The sequence below is a fragment of the Callospermophilus lateralis genome, chromosome 12 (assembly GCF_048772815.1).
Source record: "Callospermophilus lateralis isolate mCalLat2 chromosome 12, mCalLat2.hap1, whole genome shotgun sequence".
Lineage (NCBI taxonomy): Eukaryota > Metazoa > Chordata > Mammalia > Rodentia > Sciuridae > Callospermophilus > Callospermophilus lateralis.
The window spans coordinates 85,527,886-85,553,754 of record NC_135316.1 but is presented as its reverse complement, the minus strand read 5'-3'; the positions used below and the strand labels follow the sequence as shown (position 1 = coordinate 85,553,754).

General features: G+C 36.9%; 1 protein-coding gene across 3 annotated transcripts; it reads right to left on the bottom strand.

The window, feature by feature from the left end:
• Positions 1 to 2,456: 2,456 nt before the first annotated feature.
• On the bottom strand, positions 2,457 to 25,751 carry Hsph1 (heat shock protein family H (Hsp110) member 1). Of its 3 annotated transcripts, XM_076872682.1 has the most exons (19): positions 25,219 to 25,411; positions 22,869 to 22,926; positions 20,940 to 21,080; positions 20,187 to 20,309; positions 18,566 to 18,665; positions 17,184 to 17,317; positions 16,518 to 16,762; positions 15,738 to 15,966; positions 13,819 to 13,925; positions 13,457 to 13,590; positions 11,372 to 11,580; positions 9,807 to 9,938; positions 6,965 to 7,102; positions 6,124 to 6,249; positions 4,918 to 5,025; positions 4,699 to 4,818; positions 4,312 to 4,473; positions 3,137 to 3,343; positions 2,457 to 3,035 (listed from the first exon to the last, which is right to left on the bottom strand). In XM_076872682.1, the coding sequence occupies exons 1-18, from the start codon at positions 25,323 to 25,325 to the stop codon at positions 3,137 to 3,139; spliced, it is 2,580 nt and encodes an 859-aa protein (XP_076728797.1). In that variant the 5' UTR covers positions 25,326 to 25,411; the 3' UTR covers positions 2,457 to 3,035. The 3 variants fall into 3 exon arrangements, with proteins under 3 accessions (XP_076728797.1, XP_076728799.1, XP_076728798.1); XM_076872684.1 differs by having other exon boundaries at positions 2,457 to 3,343; positions 25,219 to 25,751; XM_076872683.1 differs by lacking the exon at positions 9,807 to 9,938 and having other exon boundaries at positions 2,457 to 3,343.
• Positions 25,752 to 25,869: the final 118 nt, after the last annotated feature.

Genomic DNA, 25,869 nt, shown 5'->3' with positions numbered 1-25,869 from the left:
ACTTTTGGGAAGTTCCCAAGGTAAGCACAACTAGACAACTACAGCACATGTACCAGGGCCAAGAAAGACTTCTCATCCTGCCCACAAGAAGAGCTTAACCATGTCCTAATTATACAGTATTCTGAGACAGTGAACCCCTCTCCAAATATTAAAATTCAGTCTACCCAGAAAAGCATAATGTGGTCTCTGTTTTGATTTCATGAAAGTAAGCAATACTCATTCTCAGCAACCAAATACCATCGGCAAGACAGGAATCTAGACATAAATTGACAAAGGCTTATAATGTAGAAAAAATATTTTGAATGTGGCTCACAAAAGAAGTAAATTATTGAGCTAAAGTTTGATTTGGGGCCTTAACTAACTTCTGATAGGCAATATTGTAAAGAGACATTAGTCAAATAATTACACATGACACTTTTTGATGAACCAGGACAACGAAAATCAAGTAAGCACTGGGGATTTTACCCCCTAAAACTAGTTAATCATTACTTGGACACAACCAAGTAGTCCATAGTCAGGATGGACAAGACTACAAGTTCAATTTTGTTCACTGTGGTTACTAAAATGACTGGCCATTTTTAGAACTATTTTTAGAAATTTTGAAAATTTAAAAATTAAATACAAAATTGAATCCTTTACTAAACAGAGCATTTATATAAACTGGCATACATCTGGGGGATTCTAGGTGATAACTACACATCACAATTGAGCCAGTGATATTGTTATCACCTACATGAGGATATATTTTTCCCCACATCCCAAAATGTAGTTCTGAGTTCTCCAAACTATAGCCAGTTGACATTTTTTTTAAACACTAATTCATCTTCACAGAGAAGCAATGCTGCAGTTTCTAACATTTAACAAGGACTAATTTAGGCCAGATTCTTCCTCCATTATCATCAGATCCTATTTTGGATTGTCATATATAATAAAATTCGGACATCTTCTCATCTATTCAGCTTTTTGTTGATGTTGTTTTAAACATGGTACCATTTTTCTTAAAATACCTTTATTTATTTTTATGTGGTGCTGGGGATCAAACCCAGTGCCTCCCATGTGCTAGGTAAGCGCTCTACCACTGAGCCACAACCCCAGGCCATCATGCATCCAGTTTCATAAAAACCTTTGTTACAGTTCTGGATCCTACATGACTGCTGACGGTCTTGCACCCAAGGCTTGGTTCCAGCCTGTCCCTGCTATTGGAAAGTTGTACAACTTTTAATATGGTGGGGCCTCATGGAAGTTAGGTCACTGGAGTGGCCTTTGAAAAATGTACATTGGAACCCGAGCTGCTCCCCACCATGACTCTGCCTTGCCACAGGCTCAAGGCAATAGGGCCACGTGACCATAGGATACTTTGAGCCAGAAAAATCCTTTTTAAGCTGATTTTTTCAACTATTTTGCCACAGTGACTAAATGGTTAACAATAAGCTTCCCAGCTGTGGTCAGAACTAATAATCTATTTTTACACTGGGTAAAGTATTAATCTGAGGATATATTAATGTGCATTAAAAAAATGAAGCAAGAACTTACATCAGACACATATATGACCAGTTGCTTGGCCTAGAGGCATGGGTTTTTAAATTTTGAGTAGATGATTTGGGGTTATTTCAGTGTCATCCTATAATTCCTAAACCTCATCGGTTGTTTTGAAGATTAGTTATTCTGTTTTACGTGAATTACAGGATGAAGTAGTTATGAGAGACTGGCTATAGTTACAAGATGAGGGAGAGCTGACTTTAGTAAGTAGCACACACTGCACACCATGGCACGGTCATCCAACCTAGAAGTAGGTGTCTGCTTCCCACCCCATGCAACACTTCAACTTTGTCCTTAGAAAATGACCAGATAGACGAGATTCACTGCAGCGTTTAGAATAGCAAAGTTGAGAAATACCTAAATCCAACAATAGTGGGATTGGTTAAAATAATTTTAGGTTATGTGTTAATAATGGAATTCATCCAGCTGTGAAATATGCTGAACTATACTTACTGAAAACTCTTCGGATATTTACTCTTTTAAAAAACACCACCTTGCTGGATCTTGTTGTGCATGCCTGTCATCTTTGTGGCTTGGGAAGCTAAGGTAGGAGGATCACAGGTTTGAAGCCAGCCTCAGCAACTTAGTGAGACACGGTCTCAAAAAAAATAAAAGGTGGTGGTGGTGGTGGGGGGGGTTGGGGATGAGGCTTAGTTGTTAAGCACCTCTGGGTTTGTTCCCTGGTACCAAAACAAAAAACCACCATCATGACCATCATGTATAATAAATATTCACACACACAAAAAAAGTCAGTTTTTTAAGAAATTTTAAATGTGATAAACAGATGCTACTTTTCTTGCAGGAGAAAGTGATTTTCATTTAAAGGAGAAATATTTATAGTAAGTAACAATTTCTGATACAATAATTCATACTTTTCTTCTCTTATCCCATTTTTAAGTCAGTGACAAAACTAACAGTTTAGAAATGACACCATAGGATGAACTTTATTTTAAAGCTCATAAAGTTTTCACAATCAGTTACAACAGGATCAACATTTCTTCCATTTCACACCTTCACATGACAATGTACTGTGTAATGAGAGAACTTTAAGTTTTTGTTTTGCATGCTGCTAAACACATTTCACTAGCTTTGTTATTCACTGGATTTTTTTAATAATGAAAGCAAAATCATTCTATTGGACAGAATTAATTTTTGAAAGCCCTTATAAAATCAGACTTAGTCTTGTTTATAAACATCCACACCCACACACATGCTGAAATGGAGAGCAAAATGCAAGAAAACTACCTTGGCAGAACAAATGCTTAGATTTTAATCCCAGCCCTCTTGAATAAGCAGTAGAGTTTTGTTTCTCCAAAAGACAGAAGTCAGTTTCATCCTCAGTGATGCAAATGGTAATACTGCACAGAAGCTTAGTATGAATTCACAATTCCACAGGAATCTCAAAGTTACCAAGGCAATTTTCCCTTTTAGGATCATAAAGACTACAGACTTAAGCTTTTTTCTTTTCCATATAATACACAAAATCTCTAGACATCCTTAAAAAAGAAAATATAAATAGTCTCAGTATGTTATGTAGAATCACATACTATGACAAAAATATTTCATTAATTGAAGGAATATGCCGATTTAATGTCACCTAGTCCAAGTCCATATTGACAGAGCTTTTCTCATTAGGGTAACATTCACCATTCTGATGTGGAGGTTCAGCACCAAAATTATTTTTGCCTTCTAAATCTTCTTCCTTTTTATCAATATTTGGGCCGTTTGGAGTTCTTTCCAGTTTGGGTGATTCAATTTTTGGTTTGGGTTGTGTTACAACAGGCTCACAAGCATTATTCAATTCCTAAGAAAACAAATAATCAGATTTACTCGGATCCTCTCAGTTTACTTTCAATTATTTCTCCAAATACCTGACCCAGCATTTTTCTATTAATTCCAATTATCCATATAAGAATTTCGTTTCATAACACTTGCCCCAAACTATATAGCTCGAAGTCCAATCAAAAGAAAAGTGGGCATTCTTCTGAATCTCAGAAAGTTATCATATATTCACCTGGGTCCTCTCCACAGCATGGGATTTCCTAGCCCTTCTTTACCCTAAAGTGTCTTCCAAGAGCTCACGTGTGGGACAACGCAGGAAGGTTCAGAGGAGAAATGATTGGGTTGTTAGAGTCTTAACCCAATCAGTGAATTGATCCCTGATGGGATTAATTGAAGTGGTAGGGTGTGGCTAGAGGATGGTGGCTTTGGAGTATATTTTTATCTGGCAAGTGGAGTCTCTCTTTGCTTCTTGATCACCATGATGTGAGCTGCTTCCCTCTGCTACTCTCTCCTGACATGATGTTCAGCCTCACCTTGAGCCCTGAGGAATGGAGCCAGCTTTCTAGGGACTAAGACCTCTAAAACCATGAGCCCTCAAATAAACACTTCCTCCTCATAGTTGTTCTGGTCAGATCCTTTAGTCACAGCAGCACAAATGCTGACTGAGACACCCTACTTCACTTCCCCCCTCAGCATGTAACACCATCTGACATGTCATGTACCTGGTACTACTGGTCTTCCTGCCCTAAGAACATGAGTGCCACAGAGGCGGGGATATTACTTTGTATACAGAATGTCTTAAGTCCTAGAAAAACTGTTGACACGTGACATGAACTCTACAAACACACAGTTGAACTCAATCAATAAATGGAACTCAACTGAAATCTATGAAGCCATCTAAATTTTGTGATAGCAATAATGAACTAAGAAAGTCTGTCTTACTAAATCCATAAGAGAACCCAGTAGTACACATGAGACGTTAACACTTACCTTGACTTTTGCTTTTATTTCATGAGCCCGTACAACTGGATCCTGGTCAAGACTCTTCTTGGCCTGAGCATTCATGATACTGTTCATCCACTCCATCACCTCATTAACTGACTTCTCAACCTTTTTCATTTCAGATTCATCAATATGGTTATATTTCTCATCCTAAACAGAAAAAAATATACACTATAAAATTACATATTTAATAGTAAAAAAATAAAAAAATTGAATTTGGCCCAATTTTCCACAAAGTTCAAATCTACTACCTGGTCTCAAATACCAAAATTTCCTCACTTATGAATATTTAACCCTTGATCAAAACTGCTCAGTCTAAATGCTAGCTTATCAGAATCCAAGTTAACCCTCAGTATGTACAAAAAGCTGGACTACCTTGTTTCTGAAGTCAGCAGCTATCTTGGCATAGTGCTGCAGCCTCTGTCCCAGTTCCTCAAACAATTTTGGTCGTTCTTCAGCTTCTTGAAATCGGACTTTAACTGGTGTGCCAATTTTCTAATATAAAATATAATAAATTAATAGTTGCTACAATTGTACTTTACATATCTGTTGTGCACAACGCAAGTACCACCTTTTTAGGGGAGAATAGCCTACCATCAACTCTTCCAACTTGTCAACATATGCCTGCTTAGCCTGGTCCTCTCCTTCTTCATAGAGCCAGTCCTCAGTCTCCGTGAGGAGTCTCAAAAAATTTTGGTGTTCCTTATAAGGAAAACACAAGATTAGAGGCAGTCCTGCTTCAGGAGTCTTTACAACAAAACAAAAGGCATCTAAGAAAGACTGAAGACCAGCCAGCTCCTCATCCAGGAAGACACTTGAGTTAGACTGGCCTCCCTTCACTGAAAAATACCAACACTGTTTAGCTCTAAATATTTGGCATGAGGAACTCAGATTTTGTGTAGCTTCTGTCTGGATACATAGGGACTTTCAGTGTTTTTGGTAACCAGTCTCCTAACTTAACATACTGCATCTTAGAAGCCTACTTTTAGGCAATTTATATATTGAACTACACTGGTTATAAATGAGCAATTATGTGATTATTCTCCAAAAAATGATGTCTCAATTATTCATTTTCTATTCACTTCCCAAACTCTCAAATATTAAAAGGGAAGCTATACCAGTTATTAATCCAATCACTGAACACATTTAAAAAGATCATTACCAACCTATTCATACGAGGTATGTACTTCTAGCCTCTTGAGACATAGGCTTGTTGGGTCACCCCTAGTTCAGAATCCCAATGTAAAAACCCCAGGAAATGCCAGGACAGGGCCAAGAAGTGAACTACACTAGAAAAGCCCACAGACCCTCAGACTAGTACTTCAGAATTAACCTCTCACACTATTTTAAAGTCTCCTCCTTCTCAGTCGTGCTTCTGGGATTTACTCAGAGCCACACCGACCAGGAAGAGGGCAAAGGGCTAAGAAGAACAATGATGCTGATGACACAGTGAACGGCTGGGCAAGTCTTAGGGGAGAAGAGAAGGCTGCTGAGAGCACGGTGTCCTCTAAAACCCTGATAAAAAGGTCTGAGGCCTGTGAAACATGGGTTATCTTCTTTATCTTTTTAGCCTCTGTAACTGAGATGCCACAGAAGTAAAGTGAATATCTGACGGGTTCTCTTATGGATAACATGAAACTGCACATCACTAGAGAGCCTCACTTCTCTACAACTTTGTTTACATAATTTCTACTTTTGAATTAATTTCTATTTTTGAAAAGCTCAAGTTACATAACCTAGAAGTATAAATGTCAGAATCTTTACATGAGACTATCTGAATAAAACAGCTCTGAAACTTACTTGCTCACATATAAATTTTTCATATGGTCCACACAGCTTGTCCCTGAACTCATACACATATTCCTCCACTGCATTTTTAGCATCATTTCTTTCTTTTTCCAATTTATCCTGCATTATCATCTTCCCCTGTCAGCAAACAGAAAAGGTTATTATGATCTTGCAATAACCAAGTTAATTTTTTAACTAGTTAATCACAGTTGTTATTTTTATGGTATTGGAGATGGAACCCAGGGCCTTCCTTGCACATGCTAGACAAGTGCTCCACCACTGAGCTACACCCTGGCCCCAACTCTAGTGTGAAGTTGTTTCCTTTTTAGCATATAATAAATACAATTTTGTCTTCCTGTACGGTTGTACCATGTTGGAATTAATACCAGCCATGTATGATCACACCATTTTGCACTACATTTAAAAATGTAAATAGACTATAATTTACTGGTAAGATTTCTAATCATGATGCTCCAACTCAGTAAAAGGGTGTATTATTTACATATTATATATCATTTACACAGAATCCTAGAGTTTCAGACTACAAAAAAGCACCAAATGTTGTTAACAGAATTATTTCATATGGACTAGATTCCACCCTACTACATGCACTCTGTGCTGGGATAGTCTCATCCAATTTCTTCACCAGAACAGAGGCAATCTTACAGCAAGAACAATAACCCAGGAGCTCAATTAAGTATGTATGCAAATTCATTGATTTTTATTTCATCCCTAAAACCATATAAAACTTGAGATATAGGAAAGAATTGTAACCCTTTATCAATTAGCAATGAGTAGTAACAGGACCAAAACAGATACATATACTCCAAAATAAAAAGGATTTAGTACTTACTTCTGTCTCAATATACATGTTAAGAAGGTCCTTCCCTAACTGCCAGACCAGGTTGGCTTCAATAGGTAGTTCTACATTCACCACCTTTATTTTGGGTTTTTTAGCTTCTGGAGGCTGGTCAACTTTCTTTTCATTTGCCTTGGGAAGAGGTAGAAAAAAGAAATAGAAAAATTCTTAAACAATTCTTGAAAAACAAAAATCCATCGTACTTACTGATAAAACAAAATCCCTAAAATCACCAAGATTATCTATTCCAAACTGCCCATTTTAAATCAGGGCTTCAAGTAAGCTTAAATATGCCCTCCTTTATAGATTGGGATTTTTTTTTTCCTTCTTAAATCTTTGCTGTTAATGTTTTTCTACACAGGTCTTTACTTTCCAATCCTTTTAAAGCAGGTTTGTCAATCTCAACAGTTAAAATTTTTAAATTACCAGTAACTTTATAGTCTAGAATCTGACAATAACAAACTTTTTACCTTTACTTTTTTAGATGTTAAGATTTACTCAATTCCTAACATTGTATTTTGGTCACTATATCCCAGTATTAGCACTACACTGAATGCCTTTAAAAATTCATTATGTAGACACACTTGTATTATTTCCACCATTTGCCTTTGAGTTATGTGATTTCTTAGCACTTCTGCAAAGTGACAAGAAATTCTTAAAAGTTTTAAAGTAATGAATAAGATGATGATGCAAATAATACAGGCTGAACATCCCTAATCTAAACTGATTCCTAATCTGAATAGGATGATGATGCAAATAATACTGAACATCCCTAATCTGAAGTTTCAAAAATCTGAAACTCTTTCAGTATCCACCTGATGCCTGCCACAAGTGGAAAATTCCACAGCTGATTTCAAGCGTATACTAAGTCACAGTCAAACAGATGCACTTCAAATACTGAATACAATTAACTTTAGGCTACAGGTATTAAGTATATATGAAACACATATTTAGTGTTAGATTTGAGTCCCATCCCCCAAATATTTCATCATGTACACGAAATAGTGCAGATATTCTAAAACCCCAAATCCCATGCTTTTCAGATAACGGATACTGTAGGTTTTTCAAAATATGTAAATACAGGGCTAAAGAAGTATTTCCTGGGACATTCAATTTTCCAAGCCTTTTCTATGTATTTCCATTTCTTCAGGTGCATAGCACATTTCCTGCCACAAATGATAAACAACATAATTGAGAAGATTCGACCATAAAACAAATTAGATGATAACCAAGGTGTACAACATGTATCCAAATGGCTAGAACTGGAAAATGGGAAAAGCACAGCCCACGAGATACAATAATCACTGTCATGAGATGATTCATGTTATAGAGGACATTAAAACGGTAAGCACTTGACTCAAGAAACTGGGACTAGGACGGTCAATAACTTGACTAAAATTATTGATGGGACTATAATCACGTCTGCCAGACTCATGTTCCGGCGTTCCTTAGAGATCACTTATCCATTAAATGCCATAAGCTGAATCACCAGTGGTGTTCTAGTCAGCCAGCCTGTGGGCCTAGGTCTTCTTCCTTCCAGTGGATATGCGACCCCTCATGTAGTGAGCACACTGAGGGCATAATCCACAAGAAGGAAAAGTGAATCAGATGATCCCCAAACCCAGCAAGACACACGAATGCAACAGATCCTCAGGGAACAAAATAGATGACAGGACACAAATGGCAGCTGAGTAAAGGGAAGGCAGAACAAAACAAACCAACTACCCACGAAACCAAGATAATCACGAAATGGCATCCCAACACAGAACGGAAGAGGAACTCCAAGTGAGTGTGATAATGTTCTAAAGGGCTGAGACTGTGACCCCACCTACCACTAAGAACACAAGATTCTACCCAATGCCATCTGCTAGACAGGTACTGAGACTATATCAGCACAAGCTAGTTAATGCTCAACTCTAATCTAGGGGATTAGTTGAAATTAAGTAGGTATTTTTCCAAATAACCACCCATCACCACATGACTTGTTAACAGGAGAAAAAGGCAGTAGTTGTTAGAAATCAGTCAGAACCTACAGAGCATATTAAGAGGCCCAGAGATTAATCACAGCAAATTAAAAACTGGAAACTTTTAATTCACATAAAATTCATCTTAACCCCTACAACAAACAATTCTGTGATGTGCCTGAGTTTAAAAAAAAAAAAAAAAAAAAAAAACACCTTATCTTCAGAAAGGAAGAAAATCCAAACTACCAACAATAGACTGGTAATTTACATGCCACCTGGAGAGAATGAACTTCTGCAAAGTAAAAGGGTGTTTATTTCTCGATACCCATCAGACTATGAGCTTGAAAGGTTTGATTAGAAGCTGTCATTTTCAAGGGACTCTATACAACTATTTAATTTAGCTTCCAAAGAATAATTTCTTTGAAAATGCAATCTGGTTATTTAATTACTCAAATTTGACAGATAACTTGAAAGGAGAAAAAAGATTTAACTCCTATAGCCCATGTATTTATCACCTGATTAACTCAAGTGAGACTGATCATCCACAGTGGGATGTATCTTTCTGCCTCTGGCCTTAGCAAATACCTCTCTGCCCTTTAGAAGACAACAAACACTTTGCATTAGTCTCTTGTTACTTGGAGTAGCAGTTAATCAAGAGACACTTTTAGGTCTAAAGCAGAACATTCAGTTTCCTTAGCTGAGCTTGAGTACCTCTATATCTGGTTTTAGATGAATAACACAGAAAATGAACAGAAAAAAATCTACACAGAATAAAATCATTTGGAGCTTGCTCTTAAAACTTCAGATTTAATATCATTAATGATTACATGTTGCAACATCGTCTAATGGAATGAACTGGAAGAGTCACTCACTTTGTCAGCATCTGGGATTTTGTTTTCTTCTGAGGTAAGTTCAGGTGAAGGGGGAGACTGTGAGGTTTGTTGACCATCAGTTTGTACCTGGGGCTGTGTTCCAGCTTCACTGTTGTCTTGCTGGATATTTTTCTGAAATGAAAGCCCAGGCACAAAGGATGTAGAAAGCAGGTGTACTTGTATGAATTTATAAAGTCACAGGGCACCAAAGACAGTACACTCAATTTCTGAACTCGTAACAGGTGGGCAGAAAAAGTACTGGATAAAAGCAAAACGAACACAAAGTACCCGGAAACTTCTTAGAAAATTTTAACCTGTAAGAAATTCTGTGAATGACAGCAGTTAATACAGTTAAGTAACACAGCTAAGCATTTGACTGATGGTGACAATCAAGAACTCCCCTCCAAGAAACTTTCACCTAACTGTATATAGATATTAGTTCTCAGAAGCACAGGCAACAGGCTTTCCACTCAAGGCCTCTTTCCCAGAAACAAGATTTCCAAAACCTAGTTTCACCAGCAGCCGTCATGCATCGACATTACCTCCATTTCCATTGGAAATAGAAATAGCTTCATAAAATGGCCAACTGTCAGTTATTCCAGGGCTTATCATTCAGCTTACAGATATCGGAGACCCTCTCCATCCCACTTTCATCTTGTGACTCACACATTTGTACCTCAAAGACTCTTTAGGATAAAGAATAAATGCTACATGCTACATGTTACCAATCCTGATTAAAACTCTGCTAAAAGGAAGAAAAATGAAGCCTACTAATTTTCCGATCTTTCTGTAGTAGCCCCCATCTCCGAACAATCAGTGCTTGTTATGATCTTTGGGAGAAGCTTAAAATTCTAAGTTAACATTTTCTGTCTAATCTTGAAGTCACCCATATTTTTCTTTCAAAGCTTCAAAAATCTAAAGCAGACACTGAAGTACTGAGAAGCAAGGCACCACTGATATCCAAAAGGTACTAAGAGACTGAGACAGTACGTGACACTAGCCATACAACTCATTACTGTAAAGAGTTTCTGGATGAGACTAAAACTAAGGTTTAGATGTTGCTTCAATGTTGTGGGAATGATTTAACAGTGACCGCTTGATACCAACACTGCCCTTTATCTTAACCAAAACACCTACACTACCTGTTCATTAAAGTGATTTCTGATTAAAGCCCAGAAATAAACAAGTTCTGGAACACCGAAGACAAATTTGCCATACAATTAAAAACATCATCTTTTTCAGCTTTACAATTCTGCCAAATAGATTAAGTAGTAGTCTTTTTTTTGATATCCATCAGTTGACATTTGACTTAATGTATAGTCTTAAAAAAAACTAAAGAAACTTTACTTCAATTAAATTATATACCAGTGATTTTAAATTCAGTTATAAAGAACTTAATCATAATACCCTAAATTCTTGTATATTACCATAAACTGGCAAACTATTATTACAGAAAATTCTGATCAAAATTATTCATGAAGAGAAAAAACATTTTGACCCTTCTCTGACAGCTTAGAATTAAGTTCATTCTATATTCAAATGCAAAGATTTATCAGCTAACTTACATCAGTGTCCAAGTTTTCTGGTGGTCTCTGATTTGGACACTCCATGTCTGTTTCAACAGAAGATACTTCATTCTCCTCAGTTGGGACTTTCTCCACCATAGATGCTGTAGAGATGGTAAAAATGCCATGGGTGTTGACTCGCACTTTGACTTTCACTCTAGATTTTTCTCCATCCTTCTGTGCAGAAACATTCTGAACTACAAAGCGGCCTAGAACAAAAAGAAATAAGACAATTTTAGAGTTCAACCTAAACCTCTATACAGTAGGCAAATGCCAAGAAACATAGCTTAGAAGTACAATTTCAAAATCTTCTCCCTTGATCCAACTTGTAAGGTACACTATGATCTCAAAATACACGTATTAATTGTACAGCATACATACAATTCTTAAGATTAGTCTTAAAAATCTCACAGGGAAGGGTCTTCTCTTGGCTATTCAAGCGTATACTAAGCTGATATGGGTTTCAGATAACAGTAATGAAAAGCAATTTCTGTTTCCTTCTATCCAATTTCTGTAGATGTATAAGCACAAACAAGACTTGAAAATTTTTCAGGTTTAACATATATGCTGATTTTTAATCCCATGATGTCTTTCAGCGAATACTATTTTTCTGATTAAAAAACCAAATATTTAAATATGGAAAGCAAGCTAAAACTTGTATCAATGCCTAAAATTATTATATGTAATAGAATGATTCCACATCTTTATTTAGTTAATGCTTTAGAGTGAATCCTGGGTGTGTGACCTGCAACAAGTTACCTAACCATCGATGATTTCTGAGGACCAAGTTAATTTTTAAATGAGCACTTTACTACAGAACCAAGTGTTTATCATCTCCAGCAATAGTATGGTTATTACAGATACCACTGAACTTTTGGGAAGTAGTATGAAGCTATTATGTGCAAAGCATCAAATTAGTTGAGTATTAAATTTAAGGTGTTATCTACACAAAAACACAGAAAGTTACAGATTTAATTACTAGGTCAGTGAAAGATGCCAGACTAGACCTTGATCAACTGTCACATCACTAGTTCAGGAAGTAACATTTACTCTCAGACATCCAAGAAGACTCTCAGGAGAGTGGGATGTAACATGGCTCTTTCCATGTGTACAAGGTTTTCAGTTTGGGTAAACATGAAAAATTAGATACGCCAAATTTAAAGGTTAGATTTTATCTTCTGCACAATGGAGAATTAATGCACAGAATTAAACCTACCAAAATCTTACAGTATAATTTCTCATGCTATTTTGCTACCAATAAATTTGTGACAAATGTTTAAAAATAAAACAAACTGTGGGTCAGAACATTTTAGTATTTAGTCAAGAAACAAAACACAACTGGTCAGGTTGGACCCTTCAAAGAGTTTCTTCAAAAAAAGGGATGAGGGCAAGGTTAAACCCTAAAGAGAACCTAGCAATACTGCAAATTTTATCTGCAGTCTGGGAAACAGAAAGAATTTACTATGAGCAAAAGTGGATGGACAGTGTCCAACCTCCCAAAGGAAATGCTTCTCTAGAAAAGGTACAAAATCCTTAACAATCTGAGTGATATTTTGCATTGGAAGTGTCATCCTGAAATACATTTCACCTAGAAGAAAGGTTAACAGTAGGAGCTGGGATTGTCGCTCAGGGGTAGAGCACTTGCCAAGCATGTGCAGGGCCCTGGCTTTGATCCTCAGCACCATATATAAATAAACAAATAAATAAATGTATGTCCAACTACTACTAAAAAAATAAAAATAAAATAAAAAAAGAAAGGTTAACAGTAAAAGTAGCCAGTAATCCTTTTAAGTATGGCCTACGTCAGAAGTAGGAAAATACCTGACGTGTTCCTCAATCATTACTTGAACATGACAACAGAACAGGCAAGTCATCATATCTGTATAGGTCAGTGTGGCGATCAGTAAAATGAACCCGTTTCACCATCAACATGATTCTAAACTGAAAATGTTTTCACATGGAATTCTCTTTCACTGAATATTACTAAGAATAAGAAAAAATTTAAGTTTCTACACTGAATGGTAAGCTACATCTTCAACTACGTCTTCAACTCAAAGAGCAAAATATATAGAATTAACTTCTTACCTATTTTTGCTTCTGGATATGGGACTCCTAGTGGATCAGAATAGAAAGCTTCTAGCTCAAAAGGTCCCCTTCTCAAGAAGGTGAGAACTTTGGAGAAAGGAGCAGCATGGTTTCGACTAAACACTTCATGAACACTAGAGAAGAAAGGAAAAAATACTCAGTATTTCAAATATGTGAACTTATTTTGCTATTTAAACAGAGAAGAGACATTCTAAAATCTGTCAATTTCATCTTATTTTAAAGTACCAAAATTAGAGATGTTTTAATAGATTTGGTTGTTGAAAATCACAGGTAAGCACTCTACCATAAAAGTTATTTGTTCATTTACCTTTTATATATTAAAGACAACATCTACTACATACCCTTCAGTATCTTCTGAGTCGTGGTTCCAGACCAGAGATATTGGAAAAGGAACTGCATCTGTGACGGAAAACTCTCTAACTTTAAATGCTGGGGAAAGGATCGCACACTTGAGGGAAAAATATGAAAAGAATTATCATGAGCTTATGATTAATTTCCACTCATCTTTTAAAATAAAACTCAATTCTAATGTGATGGGCAGGTTTTAGGTGAAATTGAAAACTACTTAGAGCATATGTCATCTTAAGCACAAATAATTTATTTACTACCCAAATACCATGCCAACCACTAGAAAGGCAAATCATACCTTAGGACAGTAAATGTTAATCAATACCAAGCTTTATAGGATTAGGGAAAAAACATTGGTTCTTTTTTTTCCCAAAAATGCCTTGCTTAAAGCAATGTCACTTAAAAGCTGTTTTCTCTTTAGAATGTGTAGATACACAATGGAATGTGTAAATACACAGACAATTCTGTCCATATTACTTTTCAAATGTTTAAAAACTGAAAAGGGGACTAAGGAGTGGTAGCAATTACTTGAGATGCTAAAATAGGAGGATTATTTCAAGTCTGAGACCAGCCAGGGCAACTTAGTGAAACCCTTTCTCAAAATATAAAATAAAAAAGGGCTAGAGATGTTGCTCAGGGTAGAGCACCCCAGGGTTCAATTCCCAGTACTACAAAGAACCAATCAAAACTGAAAAGGGTAAAACTAAAAATATGTTCATATTTTCTAGTAGTTTTATGAATGAAATGAATAATTTCAAAATTGGAACCAATAACATCCAAGTCAGGTGGAAGGTTCACATTTAGACAAAGTATATAAAAATCATAAATAGATGAACCAAATATCTAATTAGTATGATATCCTTCCAAAGAGATGCCAAAATTAGGTCTTTTTGGGGGGCGGAGGGGGAGTGAACTCAGCAGGACTCAACTACTGAGCCTCATTCCAGCCCTATTTTGTGTTTTATTTGGAGACGGGGTCTCACTGAGTTGCTTAGCGACTTGCCATTGCTAAAGCTGGCTTTGGACTGCGATCCTCCTGTCTCATGTATCATCCTGCCGAGCCGCTGGGATTACAGGAGTGTGTCACCATACTGGGCTCAGAATTAGCTTTAAGAAAACTAGGAACCTCCAACATTTGGGGGAATCAGTTAAAGAGGCTTATTCCATTACTAAGTTTTGAAAAAACCCCAAAATCCAATAAAACATACTAGAACAATACAAAGGGTATCATTACAAAGTATCTACATATTTTTCCTAAGTATTAAAAGGCAGACATGTTTGTTTACAGAATCTCATTTTATGCTATAAAAAAAGGAAGAAAACCTTCTAACTACATCACAGTTAATCCAATGGGTTAACTTTAGTTAAAACTATTTGATTATTCATATTGCCTATCAATACTCTAAATATATGTTTTATTGTACTAATAATGTCTAGGTTTGGTGCTTTTGCTTCACTAAACTAACTTTATACTTCTGGGCTGCCTTCTTATTCTATAAGCAGGTTAAAAATCAATTTGGGGTGTAAGAGGGTCCCTATTTTCTAAAACCATGTGAAAATCTATTCCTTATGACATCCCACTTAATTCTCTCCTGTGTTTTACCATTAACTGTCACTGCCACACTGCTAATTAGTGCTTTACAGCTATGTTTTCTGTGATCCCCTCAGAAACATATCTTTTCTAATTCTTGTTTGAGAAACACCAACTTAATTGTTCTTATAAAGTTTATTGGCTCTTCCAGATTTGAATGTCCTTGTCTCCTCCACAGCCTATGGATTCACTGAAAAGTAACTTCCTTCTGCAATCTAATTAGATACAAGGCTCTGTTTATTAAATTACCCATCGTGATGAAAATCAAGTGGGAACCGTTTAAGGAACGCACACCAAGAGCAAGCAGGGCTGAGAAAATACCTGTAGCGCACATCCTCTGGCTACTGCTTCATCGGCATTGAGCGTTGTGCTAATATCTTTCCCAAAGAATTTGGCAATTTTTTCTTTCACTGCTGGAATTCGTGTAGTGCCTCCAACTATCTCAACAGCACTCACATCTTCTACTTTGAGCTGGGTTTGTTCCATCAATGAATAAAGGGGTACTTCTATTTTTTGTAGGAGTTCAGCACAGAGTTCTTCAAATTGTGACCTTAGCAAATAAGAGAAACACTTTTTCATTCTTTCCTCCAAATACCCTAGATAAACCTAAATTAAATGCTACCATAGTTTGTAACCCCTTTTCCTTTGTAAATATATAAAACAGGTACAGGAAAGGGGCTGGGAAAAAAAAAATCAGATCTACAGTTATTATTAGAAGAAATTACTTTAATATTCTTACAATTGCCATGTTAGTTCCCAAATGTTTTATGTGATCTGATTCTCATTACCTTAAATACTTATTTCCATTCACATCAAAATATCTATGAAACTATTATTTAATTATTGGTCCAGGACTACCAAAAAGTGGAGAACAAAAACAAAAAAACCTTTCTCATCAGAGTACTTAGAAGATATTTTTGAAAACCCTCTTTGCAGAAGTGCCCCTAAATTCTAATGGTGATAAAACACTGACTTTTCAGTCATAAGCCATGTAGCACAGGATCCTGAAATGCAAGCTAAGAATCCTAGTTACAAGTGACACCTGGGCTATGATTTCAGCAAGAAGTTACATTGATTTCATCTGCAGAATTCAAGACACACCTGTTCATCTTTCCTGAAACATCTTTGTCATTCATAAAGCATTCAATATTCAGTGGTAGGTCCGTGCTGTTAGAGCTCATTAGCTTTTTCAATTTTTCACATTCCTGATACAGACGAAGGAGTGCTCGAATTTTGGATTTTGCATCCAACTTGTACTTAGTTTTAAACTCTGCACAAAAATGTTCCACTAACTTTTCATCAAAGTTCTTTCCTCCTAGGAAAGGATCAAAAGCTGTTCCCAGTACCTAAATTAGTTAAAACAAATAATCTGGTCATTTCCCATCATTTGTAATTAGAATCCTAAATATTGCTATTTAAACAACTGAAGGCTAACAGGTTCACAACTTCTCATTTAAATTACAATAACATGAAATTCATCAATTGAAAGTAATGTAACTACAAAATACTAACAAAACAAAACAAAAAAAACCCCACTAAATTTCTAAGGTACTCTTTACTTTTAATTACTATGTACATAGATAAAACTTAGAAGTATGCTAAAATAATTACATCATTTTTATGTAGATCAATCTTAGCAACAATTCCATATTGACATCTTTATCTAGAGCTCTTCATTACCAAGAATAGTCTAGGCGAATTAGCTTAAAAATCACAACAAATTCAACATTTCATATATCTGGTCACACAGTTCCAATATATGCTTACCTTCAATTTTCCCTTATTAAAAGCACAGGCAGACACTTGAAAAGCTGAGTGTCCCATATCAACAAAGACCACTATCCGAGGTTTCTCATCTGGGCTTGGGAGATCCTGCTTATAAATTCCATAATTCAAAGCAACTACAAAAAGTAAACTATGTTTCAATTCTTTGGTTTATACTTAGATATTTCATTGTTACAAATAATTACACATGCAGGAAAATTGACTATAAAACAATTACAGTGAAACCTTTTTATATCTGACTTTACAATGACTTTCTGGAATCTATTATTCTCTTTCTGACTTTAGAACCACGAATGCTCTATCCTTTCTCCTTATATGGAAAACAATAATGGACTTACTTACATGGATACAGTATCGGACTCATTACACAATACTTACTTTTAACCATAACCTGCAGTGAGATTACTTATCAAAAAAAATAAAAAATAAAAAAATCTTACATAATTACAGCAACTGCAGTGCTTCTTGTTTCATGAAGACTGGAGCATTAAAGGGTCTGTTATTTTCTGAACTTTGAAATCACTATACTTCTAAACAGGTATACCTAATAGCCTTTTAAAAACCTATTAGAAGTACACTGAAAATAACTCAAGTGTAAAAACTACTCTCCCTTTTTAGTTGATCAATAATAGTAATAAACTGATACAGGAGGAAATAACAGTGACAGCTTTGCCTACTACTATTATCTACTGCATCTAGCACAATGCCTAACAGAATGTGCTTAATTCAATACCTGACAAATACTCAACTCCCAACTATAGTTCTGAAAATACGAGGAAAAAATATTACCATAATCAATTACTTGTACTCAAGGTAGCTTTGATGCCTAAACATTAGGATTTGGGGGAAAAACTTGTTTCTTAACTATAAAAGCAATGTAAGGAAATAGTAAGTTAAATCCAACCTGCCTAATTAAAAAAATTATACAGGCCAGGCATGGTGTACGTACTCCATCGTTATATCCCAAACACCTGTTTTCAGAGGCAGAAGGATCCCAAGTTCCAACTAGCCTTGGCAATTTACAAGACACTACCTCAAAATAAAAAATACAAGGGGCTGAGAGTGTTTATTCAGTGGTAAACTGCCCCTGGGCTCAATCTTTAGTACCAAAGAAATGACTTCAAAAATAATTTAAACACACGCTTATATTTTATATACATATGAAATAATTTTCTAATAGGACTCATAAATTTGACAAAGCTCTCATTAATGACAAGTACCTAAAAAAGCTGAATTTTTGCTTTCAGATCTAACGTTTTTTTATAAAAGTTTTTTTACTTCTACATGAAAAAGTGTTTAGTAATACCACCCAGAGTGTCATAACTTTTATGGATTTTGTCACTTCTACAGACACACTTTCTTACCAGCTGTCATGTCATTCATGAGTCTTAAGCAGTTTAGGCCAACAATCTGTGCAGCATCTAATACAGATCGCCTCTCAGCATCTGTGAAGAAGGAGGGAACCTATAAACAAGAAAAAAAACTTTTAGCTCACCTAGAACACAAAAATATTTAAATTCTTCACAAACCACTTGTAATAAATTCACAGGAGTCCAAATAAGTAGGTTCCTGGCCAGGTTCCAAAACAGAAATAGAACTTTACACTTAATTTCTAGTAAGTTCCTTAATTTATAGAAACAGTAACTACTTTTGAAAAGATTGCCTTAAAATTATAACAGATTCTGAGTTACTTTATAATTCAGTAGACTGGTTAAGATTACAAAAGTGCTTTTTGGCAAAGCATGTTGATGCTCCTGAAAGATAAAAGAACAAAAACAGCAAAGGCTGAAGTTTCTGATGGTACTGGCTTATACCTCTAGCTGTAAGTAATTCCTTTTGACTGTCTTCAAGGACATCATTTTAACTAGGACATTGATGAGGAAGAAAAAAATCAATACATTCATAGGATCACTCTAAAGTGATATATATCATTAATAAAGGAAAACACCTAACACAAAACTTAGAGACTTCCACATTTTTTCCAAGTATTCATTGATATTTCAGAAAGAAATATCTCAATGACTATTGACTTAATTCTTTATTTTTACCAGAGATTAGTGATTACTACTCTAAGCAACAGAGACAGGACTTGGTGTTATAGGAAAATCTAGCTGCTCTACCATACACTTTCACATCCTAGGATATGCTGCCATAAAGGCTTCTGACTGGTCTGGGCAAGTCACAAGGCTCGCTATAATGCAGAAACCATGCTGAAATTAAGACCATTATAGACAATCCTACTGGAGAACATAACCACAGAAGACCAGTGATCCTAGTCATTTGTGAAAGCAGAATTTACAAATGCCTTTCTGGTATCAAAATAAAAGACTTTATCCTCTTCAAATATTCTCTGATAATTTGCCTCTCCACTGAAGCTAGCAGAATTGGCAGTGATAAAAATCTTGGTTTTACCATCACCACTAGGCTACAGTTTAAAACTCCTAAAGCACTGGTTCTCAACTTTGAGTTCTTTCATCTGTGGAAAGCCGAAAAGTACTAAAGCTGATACTGTTGAATTTAACTGCTACAGTATGTGACAGTCAATCTATTTATTTTCTAAATGCCCCACAGATTTCCACCTCCAGTTAAAACCTGTGTAGCTTCCAGCAGGGTATGGTGGCACATACCTGTAATCCCAAAAGCTCAGGAGGCTGAAGCAGGAGGATCACAAGTTCAAAGCCAGCCTGAGCAAAAGCAAGGTGCTAAGCAACTCAGTGAGACCCTGTCTCTAAATACAAAATAGGGCTGGGGATACAGCTCAGTGGTGGGGTGTCTGGGAGTTCAATCTCTGGTACCAAAAAACAAACCCCAAAACAAGCTTTGTAGCCTCTAGCTTAAATACCACTCAGACCTACTTTAAAATAGTCCAGAACATTATTATCAATAGTAGAATTTTGATCCTTAGTAATAAACCAGTTTTCACACATTTGATACTTCAATACAGAAGGCAAATTAAAACACAATTCCTTGCTGAATTCTACTTACTGAAATAACACAATCTGTGACTGGTTTTTTGAGGTTGTTTTCAGCAGTTTCCTTTAACTTAGTCAACAACATAGCTGTTATCTGTTCAACACTAAATAGATGTTCTTCATCCATGTACATTACCTATGTTAAGGGGGAAAAAAAGGTTGTGAACGCTGTAATACTTAGTGGTAAATGCTAATATTAACATAAAACATTCTTTCCTACAAAATTTGTTTTGTTGTTTCAAAAGGAGGAATAAAGGAAGGAGGAAGGGGTAAGAAAACCACCAATACAGATTTCCCAAAGTTCTAGTCAAACCATTATAGATGGTGGTAAATTTCCATTGAAAAGATGAATCACTAGAATAAATATTGTCTGCTGATCATAAGACAAGAATGCATCTGGTAGTTAAAAAAAGATTCCTGGTTGTATTACACTATTGCTCTTCAAACTCCAGCTGGATTGTCTTTGAACAGACATTTGTTTGATTCATGAACACCGTTTAGACTAAACACTATCAAACAAACCTAAAGTTTCCAACTGCCAAAAAGTTAGAACACAAATTATGTTATAGCAATATAATTATTGTCTGAATAATTCTCAATTTAGCACATACTTAACTATACTTTAAAAGGAATTATATGAAAAACAAAACAAAAAGCCCCACCTTGACCAATTAAGATATCTGAGGCACTCTTAAGAGCTAGTACTTTTCTCAATAGATTAAACAGTCTTCTTATTTAGAAATCTGTGGTTGCTCAGTTATATTACCTTTATTCCAACTCCACCATTTTTCATTGGAACCAAATCATAACTTAAATTTTCCTTCTCCTTCTGAATGAAGGGGTCATTGAAAGTTCGACCATGAAATCTCTTAAAGTTAGACACGGTATTATTTGCATGAGTGATTTGCTGCAAAAGAAATTTGAGATTTTAAATTTCTCTAATTTGCTATCTACCAGCACCTACAGCAATTTAGCCATTTATACAACTCACACCAACCCTAGGTATGGACATAAACCCTCTCTAGGGCCCTTCATTCCCATCATTGAATAGCTTATTTGTACTTTCTTCTCCTATAGAAAATATCTAAGGAAAACAGACGAGGACAACCATGTCAGAACACACTTTAAAGCAGATTTTTAAAATCTACAAGATAAATTCCGAGACAGTGCCAGTAATCCAGTAACTTTATTATCACTTTTTTTATTCCCCCCTAACTAAACTTGTTAATTTTTATATTCAATGAATGAATGAAAAGGAGATTTGGAAGCACTATGGTCAAATCACATTTTTTTAAAGTTCACTTATTACACCAGGATACACATGGATGGCTACTCTTCCTAGCAATAGTATGAGATAATAACTATTCCAGAAGATGTAAGTTAGGATCATTCAAAATGTTCTAAAATGACAATATTTTCAACTGCATGTGCTTATTTTTTTTCATTTGGGAGCCACAGTTTTTAAGTATGAGACTAAATTCATAGTATCTTACACAACTGATACATGTTTGTTAAATCAGAGCATACTTAAAATTTGCTCAGTTTCTTTTAGCAACTTACTTACTTATATCTCAGATACAGAGGTTAAACAGAAATATTTGGTCAGAAATAGAAAAGAACCGGAGGGAAACATGCCAAATTGTTATAAGATGGTTATTTTTTAAATCCACTGTTTCAGTTAAATATTTTAGTTAAACTCTAGATTAAAAATTCTACTTTAAAGTATTTTTCATGCAAAGAAAAAAAAAAAACTGGGACCCTTGTTCAGTAAGTAGTTAAGAGACAAGAGCTATGACTTCTGTTAGCTTGAAGACACTTGGGATTATTACTCCTTTGAAGTTCCCCCTCCTTTTGAGTACCTCATTTTGAGTATGTATAACTATTTTTCTTCCCTGTTCCCCTGTCATGTATCTCTTCCAACCTAATTAGCCACAATATAGTATCAAAACATATTTCAGAGTTTAGGGTTTTGTTTCTTTTTAGCAATATTATTTTCTGTAATTAGACTTGTTTATGTTATTTCCTAAAGTCCCTGAAAAAGTATTTCATATATTTTTATTTTCTCTCTACCCCCAAAGGATTAAAATCAATATTGTTGAAAAAAATTTTTCTAAAAAATTTTTCTAAAAAATTGTTCAAAACAATGTAAACCATAAATGAGAGCTTTATATATAACATTAAAAACTAATTAATAGGTGATTTAAAAAAAAGGAATGAAAAGTCTTCAAAATCTCTTGTATCTTATTTACTTCCTATTTCAATTCAGACCAGCCACATTTCAAGTACTGACTAGGCAGCCACAAGTAGCAAACAGCTACCATATGAGCACAGGTTTGGACAAAAAGTTCTCCTAGCCCTACTGAATTATTAAGTAACCTCAAAAAGCTTTTAAATACAGAAGCTTAGAGGTTTCTTCTATAAAAAGAATATTTAATTCTTAAATGCGTATTGAGAAAAATGTCACCAAAAAATTTCAAGTGTCTTATTAGCAGGCTGTCTTAAAGCAGATCTTATTCAATAGATCAAGAGAAAAGGAACACAACAGGAAAATAATCACATAAGGTTTCAAAAAGAATACCTGAATTACATTTTTAAAACTCAAAAACAGGTAAACTTAAGACACTTGATACTCTTGTATGTATCTTTCAAACTCCTCCCCTTAAAAAATGGGCCAGAATTCTCTTAAGGAACATACCTGATTTTTGGCTGCAACTCCAATTGTTCTGTTTTTTGATCCAAATGATATGACTGATCTAGAAGAAATAAAAAACAAATGTTTCAAAACTGTTAAAAAAGCGTAAGTGTGGACATTTTTAACTGACAAGGAAAATTCTAATAAAAATTGCCTCAAGGGTTATGTGTGGGTGTTTTGGAGGAAAGGTTCCCTTGAACTCTGTTCTGAGAATAAAATCTGGGTTGCAATCCTACTGCCCCAAGTCTGCTCACATCTTAGGAGATATTTCTCCCCACCTCAAGTACTAGTATCATCTGTGTGGTTCCCAATTACTAAGAACTAACATTAATTCAGGAAGTATTCTGCATACTTCTGCATACATAAGAATATTATTAAACTTCGCCCTATACAAAAATAACATAAATGTCACTGTCATACCTGTTTTTGTGCTCATATACCATCTGCCTCTCTAAGATTGAAAAGCTTTTATGTAAACCCAAGTGATGGACCTAAGTTTATGACTTTAGAGTTTAAAGAGCACAAAAGAGGTTCCTATCTGGAGACTCTACTTAAAAAGTTACAGCAGAATGGAATATAAATGTTTGAGAGAAGAGATTAAATGAGTTACATTAATTTAAATCTGCTTTGAAGAGATGAAAATGATTTGTAACCATGAGACAGCTTTCTCAGTAACAAAAAATGGAAATGCATAGTAACACAACAGAGACAAGATCAAGAAAAGTCTTTTGAGGAGGAGGTAGTGATTAAGGTTTTGGATTAGAAAAGAGATCTAATTGTGCATTACTAATCCAAATCTAATCTAATTTTGGATTACACTTACTCCTACTTGGGTAAATGAGAGGAGTAAAATGGGAACACACTGAGGAAGTTTCAACTTGCTGAAACAGAATCATCCTGGACCTAGATTATCCCACCAGGTGCTAAATAGCATCCTAAAAGCCAGGGAGACATTCAAACAGAAGACAGACCTTCACAGTAGAGTCCAAACTGGTATCCTTCTAAACTCACTTGCAGACTGGATCTACTCATTTTCCAAGGGAATAATCAAATTGAAATAAATAGTAATTAACACTAGTCAATGCACTTGAATCAACAATCTGGTTTAACAAACATTCCCTCCTAGAATAGCTTTTGAATAGCTTTTCTTTTATTAGATCAAAGAGAACAAAGATATAAACCGAACCTAGGGACGAAAGTCTGAAAAATACTGTTATCTTTCTTACTAACCTCCAATTAAGAGTCCTGCACTGGCAAAAAACAGACCACTATAGTTTTGCAACTTAGATGCATGGGAATAAGTCATCAGCAATATTAGCTTTTTTCCTCATTTCCCATTCACTTTAATAAGCGTTCATCTGCCCGCAAATAACTGTATAAACTCATTTTTACCTTTGGGTTAATGTTCCATTTTACAAATCTCTAGTACATTTAGACTTTCGTACATTTGAAAAAAATAATTTCCTTGAAAAGCAAACAAATATTTTCATCAATACAAATATGTAGGTACGTTTGCATACATTTTCTTCAGAAAATAACCCCATGAAATAGTTGCCTTTTTAGTTTGTTTGCTCACCCCACGCTGCTGTGGAATATTAACATTTAAGTCAGAGAAAACATCCTTCCTTCTCGTGGAGTTCCGGCTACAAAAGCAGGCAATTTTTATTGTCTCTTATTTCAGCTCCGAAATTAAAAAATAAAAAAACTCGGGTCTAGAATTCTTATGAATGGCTCCGATAACGTTTCCCCAAAACGATTCTGAGTACTGAGACAAACAACATCAGCAACCGTGACAGTGGGTAAGGAGAGGTGGATTTATCTTTCACAACAGTGTTTCTGTGGTCGCTAACAACAGACTGCCGGCTCCCCGGCCAAGCAGCGGCACCCAGGCTCTGGAAGCTTCCAGTTCATTTCGAGATTCATAGTGCGGAAGAAGCGGCTCGGCAGCCCGGACTCCTCGGTGTGCACAGAGAGGCGCGGAGGGAGGAGGGCTGCCGGGGGCGGCTCAGCCAGCACCGAGAAGCCGGGTGGGGAACCGGGGGCGGCTGCGGAAGGAGCCGGGCGCAGCCGGCCAAGTACGCGGAGCGAAGTCGCGGGCTTTGCCGCCGCCGGACCCCCAGAAATTCTGCCCAAACTGGCGACCCCGGGAGACCCGAGTTCCGGAGTGTCTAGCCTCGGCGAATCCCCGAGGCACCCCTTCCTCTCCCTCCGCGGCGGCGAGCCTACACCCCTTCCCAGCCCCCACGAGGGGCGCGCCACTCCCCACGCCGCCTCCATCTGCCCGCGAGCCCCGGGTCCCCGGCGCTCTCCAGCCCCAGAACCTGTCCCCAGCGCCCTGCGAACTCCCACTTACGGGGTGCACCGGTCGCTGAATTCGTTGGCGATGGTCTCGATGCCCCCGGCCCGGGCCACCGCGATGTAGCAGCTCTGGGAGCCCACGTCCAGCCCCACCACCGACATGGCCGGCTCGCGGTCCGCCTCCGCCTCGGGTCTGGGTCTGCGTCCTCCGGCTGTCTGCGCGCTGCTCCTTCGCGCTGCTCCTTCTCGGCCGCTGCCGCCGCCTCTAGCTCCAGCCGCGGGGCAGACTGCGCTTCTGTCACTCGGACAGACACACGGACACTCGGCCTGACGGGCGCCTCCGGATACCCGGGGACCGCGGCGGCTGCAGGAGAGATGCCCCGGGAGAACGCGGCGCTCGGCCTCCGCAGGTCGCTGCACAGCTCGGGCTGACTGTCTTGCTCGGCCGCCGCCGCTCGCTAGCACACCGGCGCCGGCGCCCAACAACCGACCCAAAAGGGGAGGTCCCTGTTCCTCAGCCTTATGTATCGCACTGATCAGAACTTTCCAGAATCTGCGGCATTTACTCACCGGCGCCTCCACCGGCCTCTCCACGTGCCACTTCCGCTTCCTTCTCGAGCCTTCTCGAAAGATTCTACCCAATGAGTGGCTGGTCCCCTGGGGAACGGCTGCCGTTGCCATGGTGGCAGGACAGCCGCGGCGATGC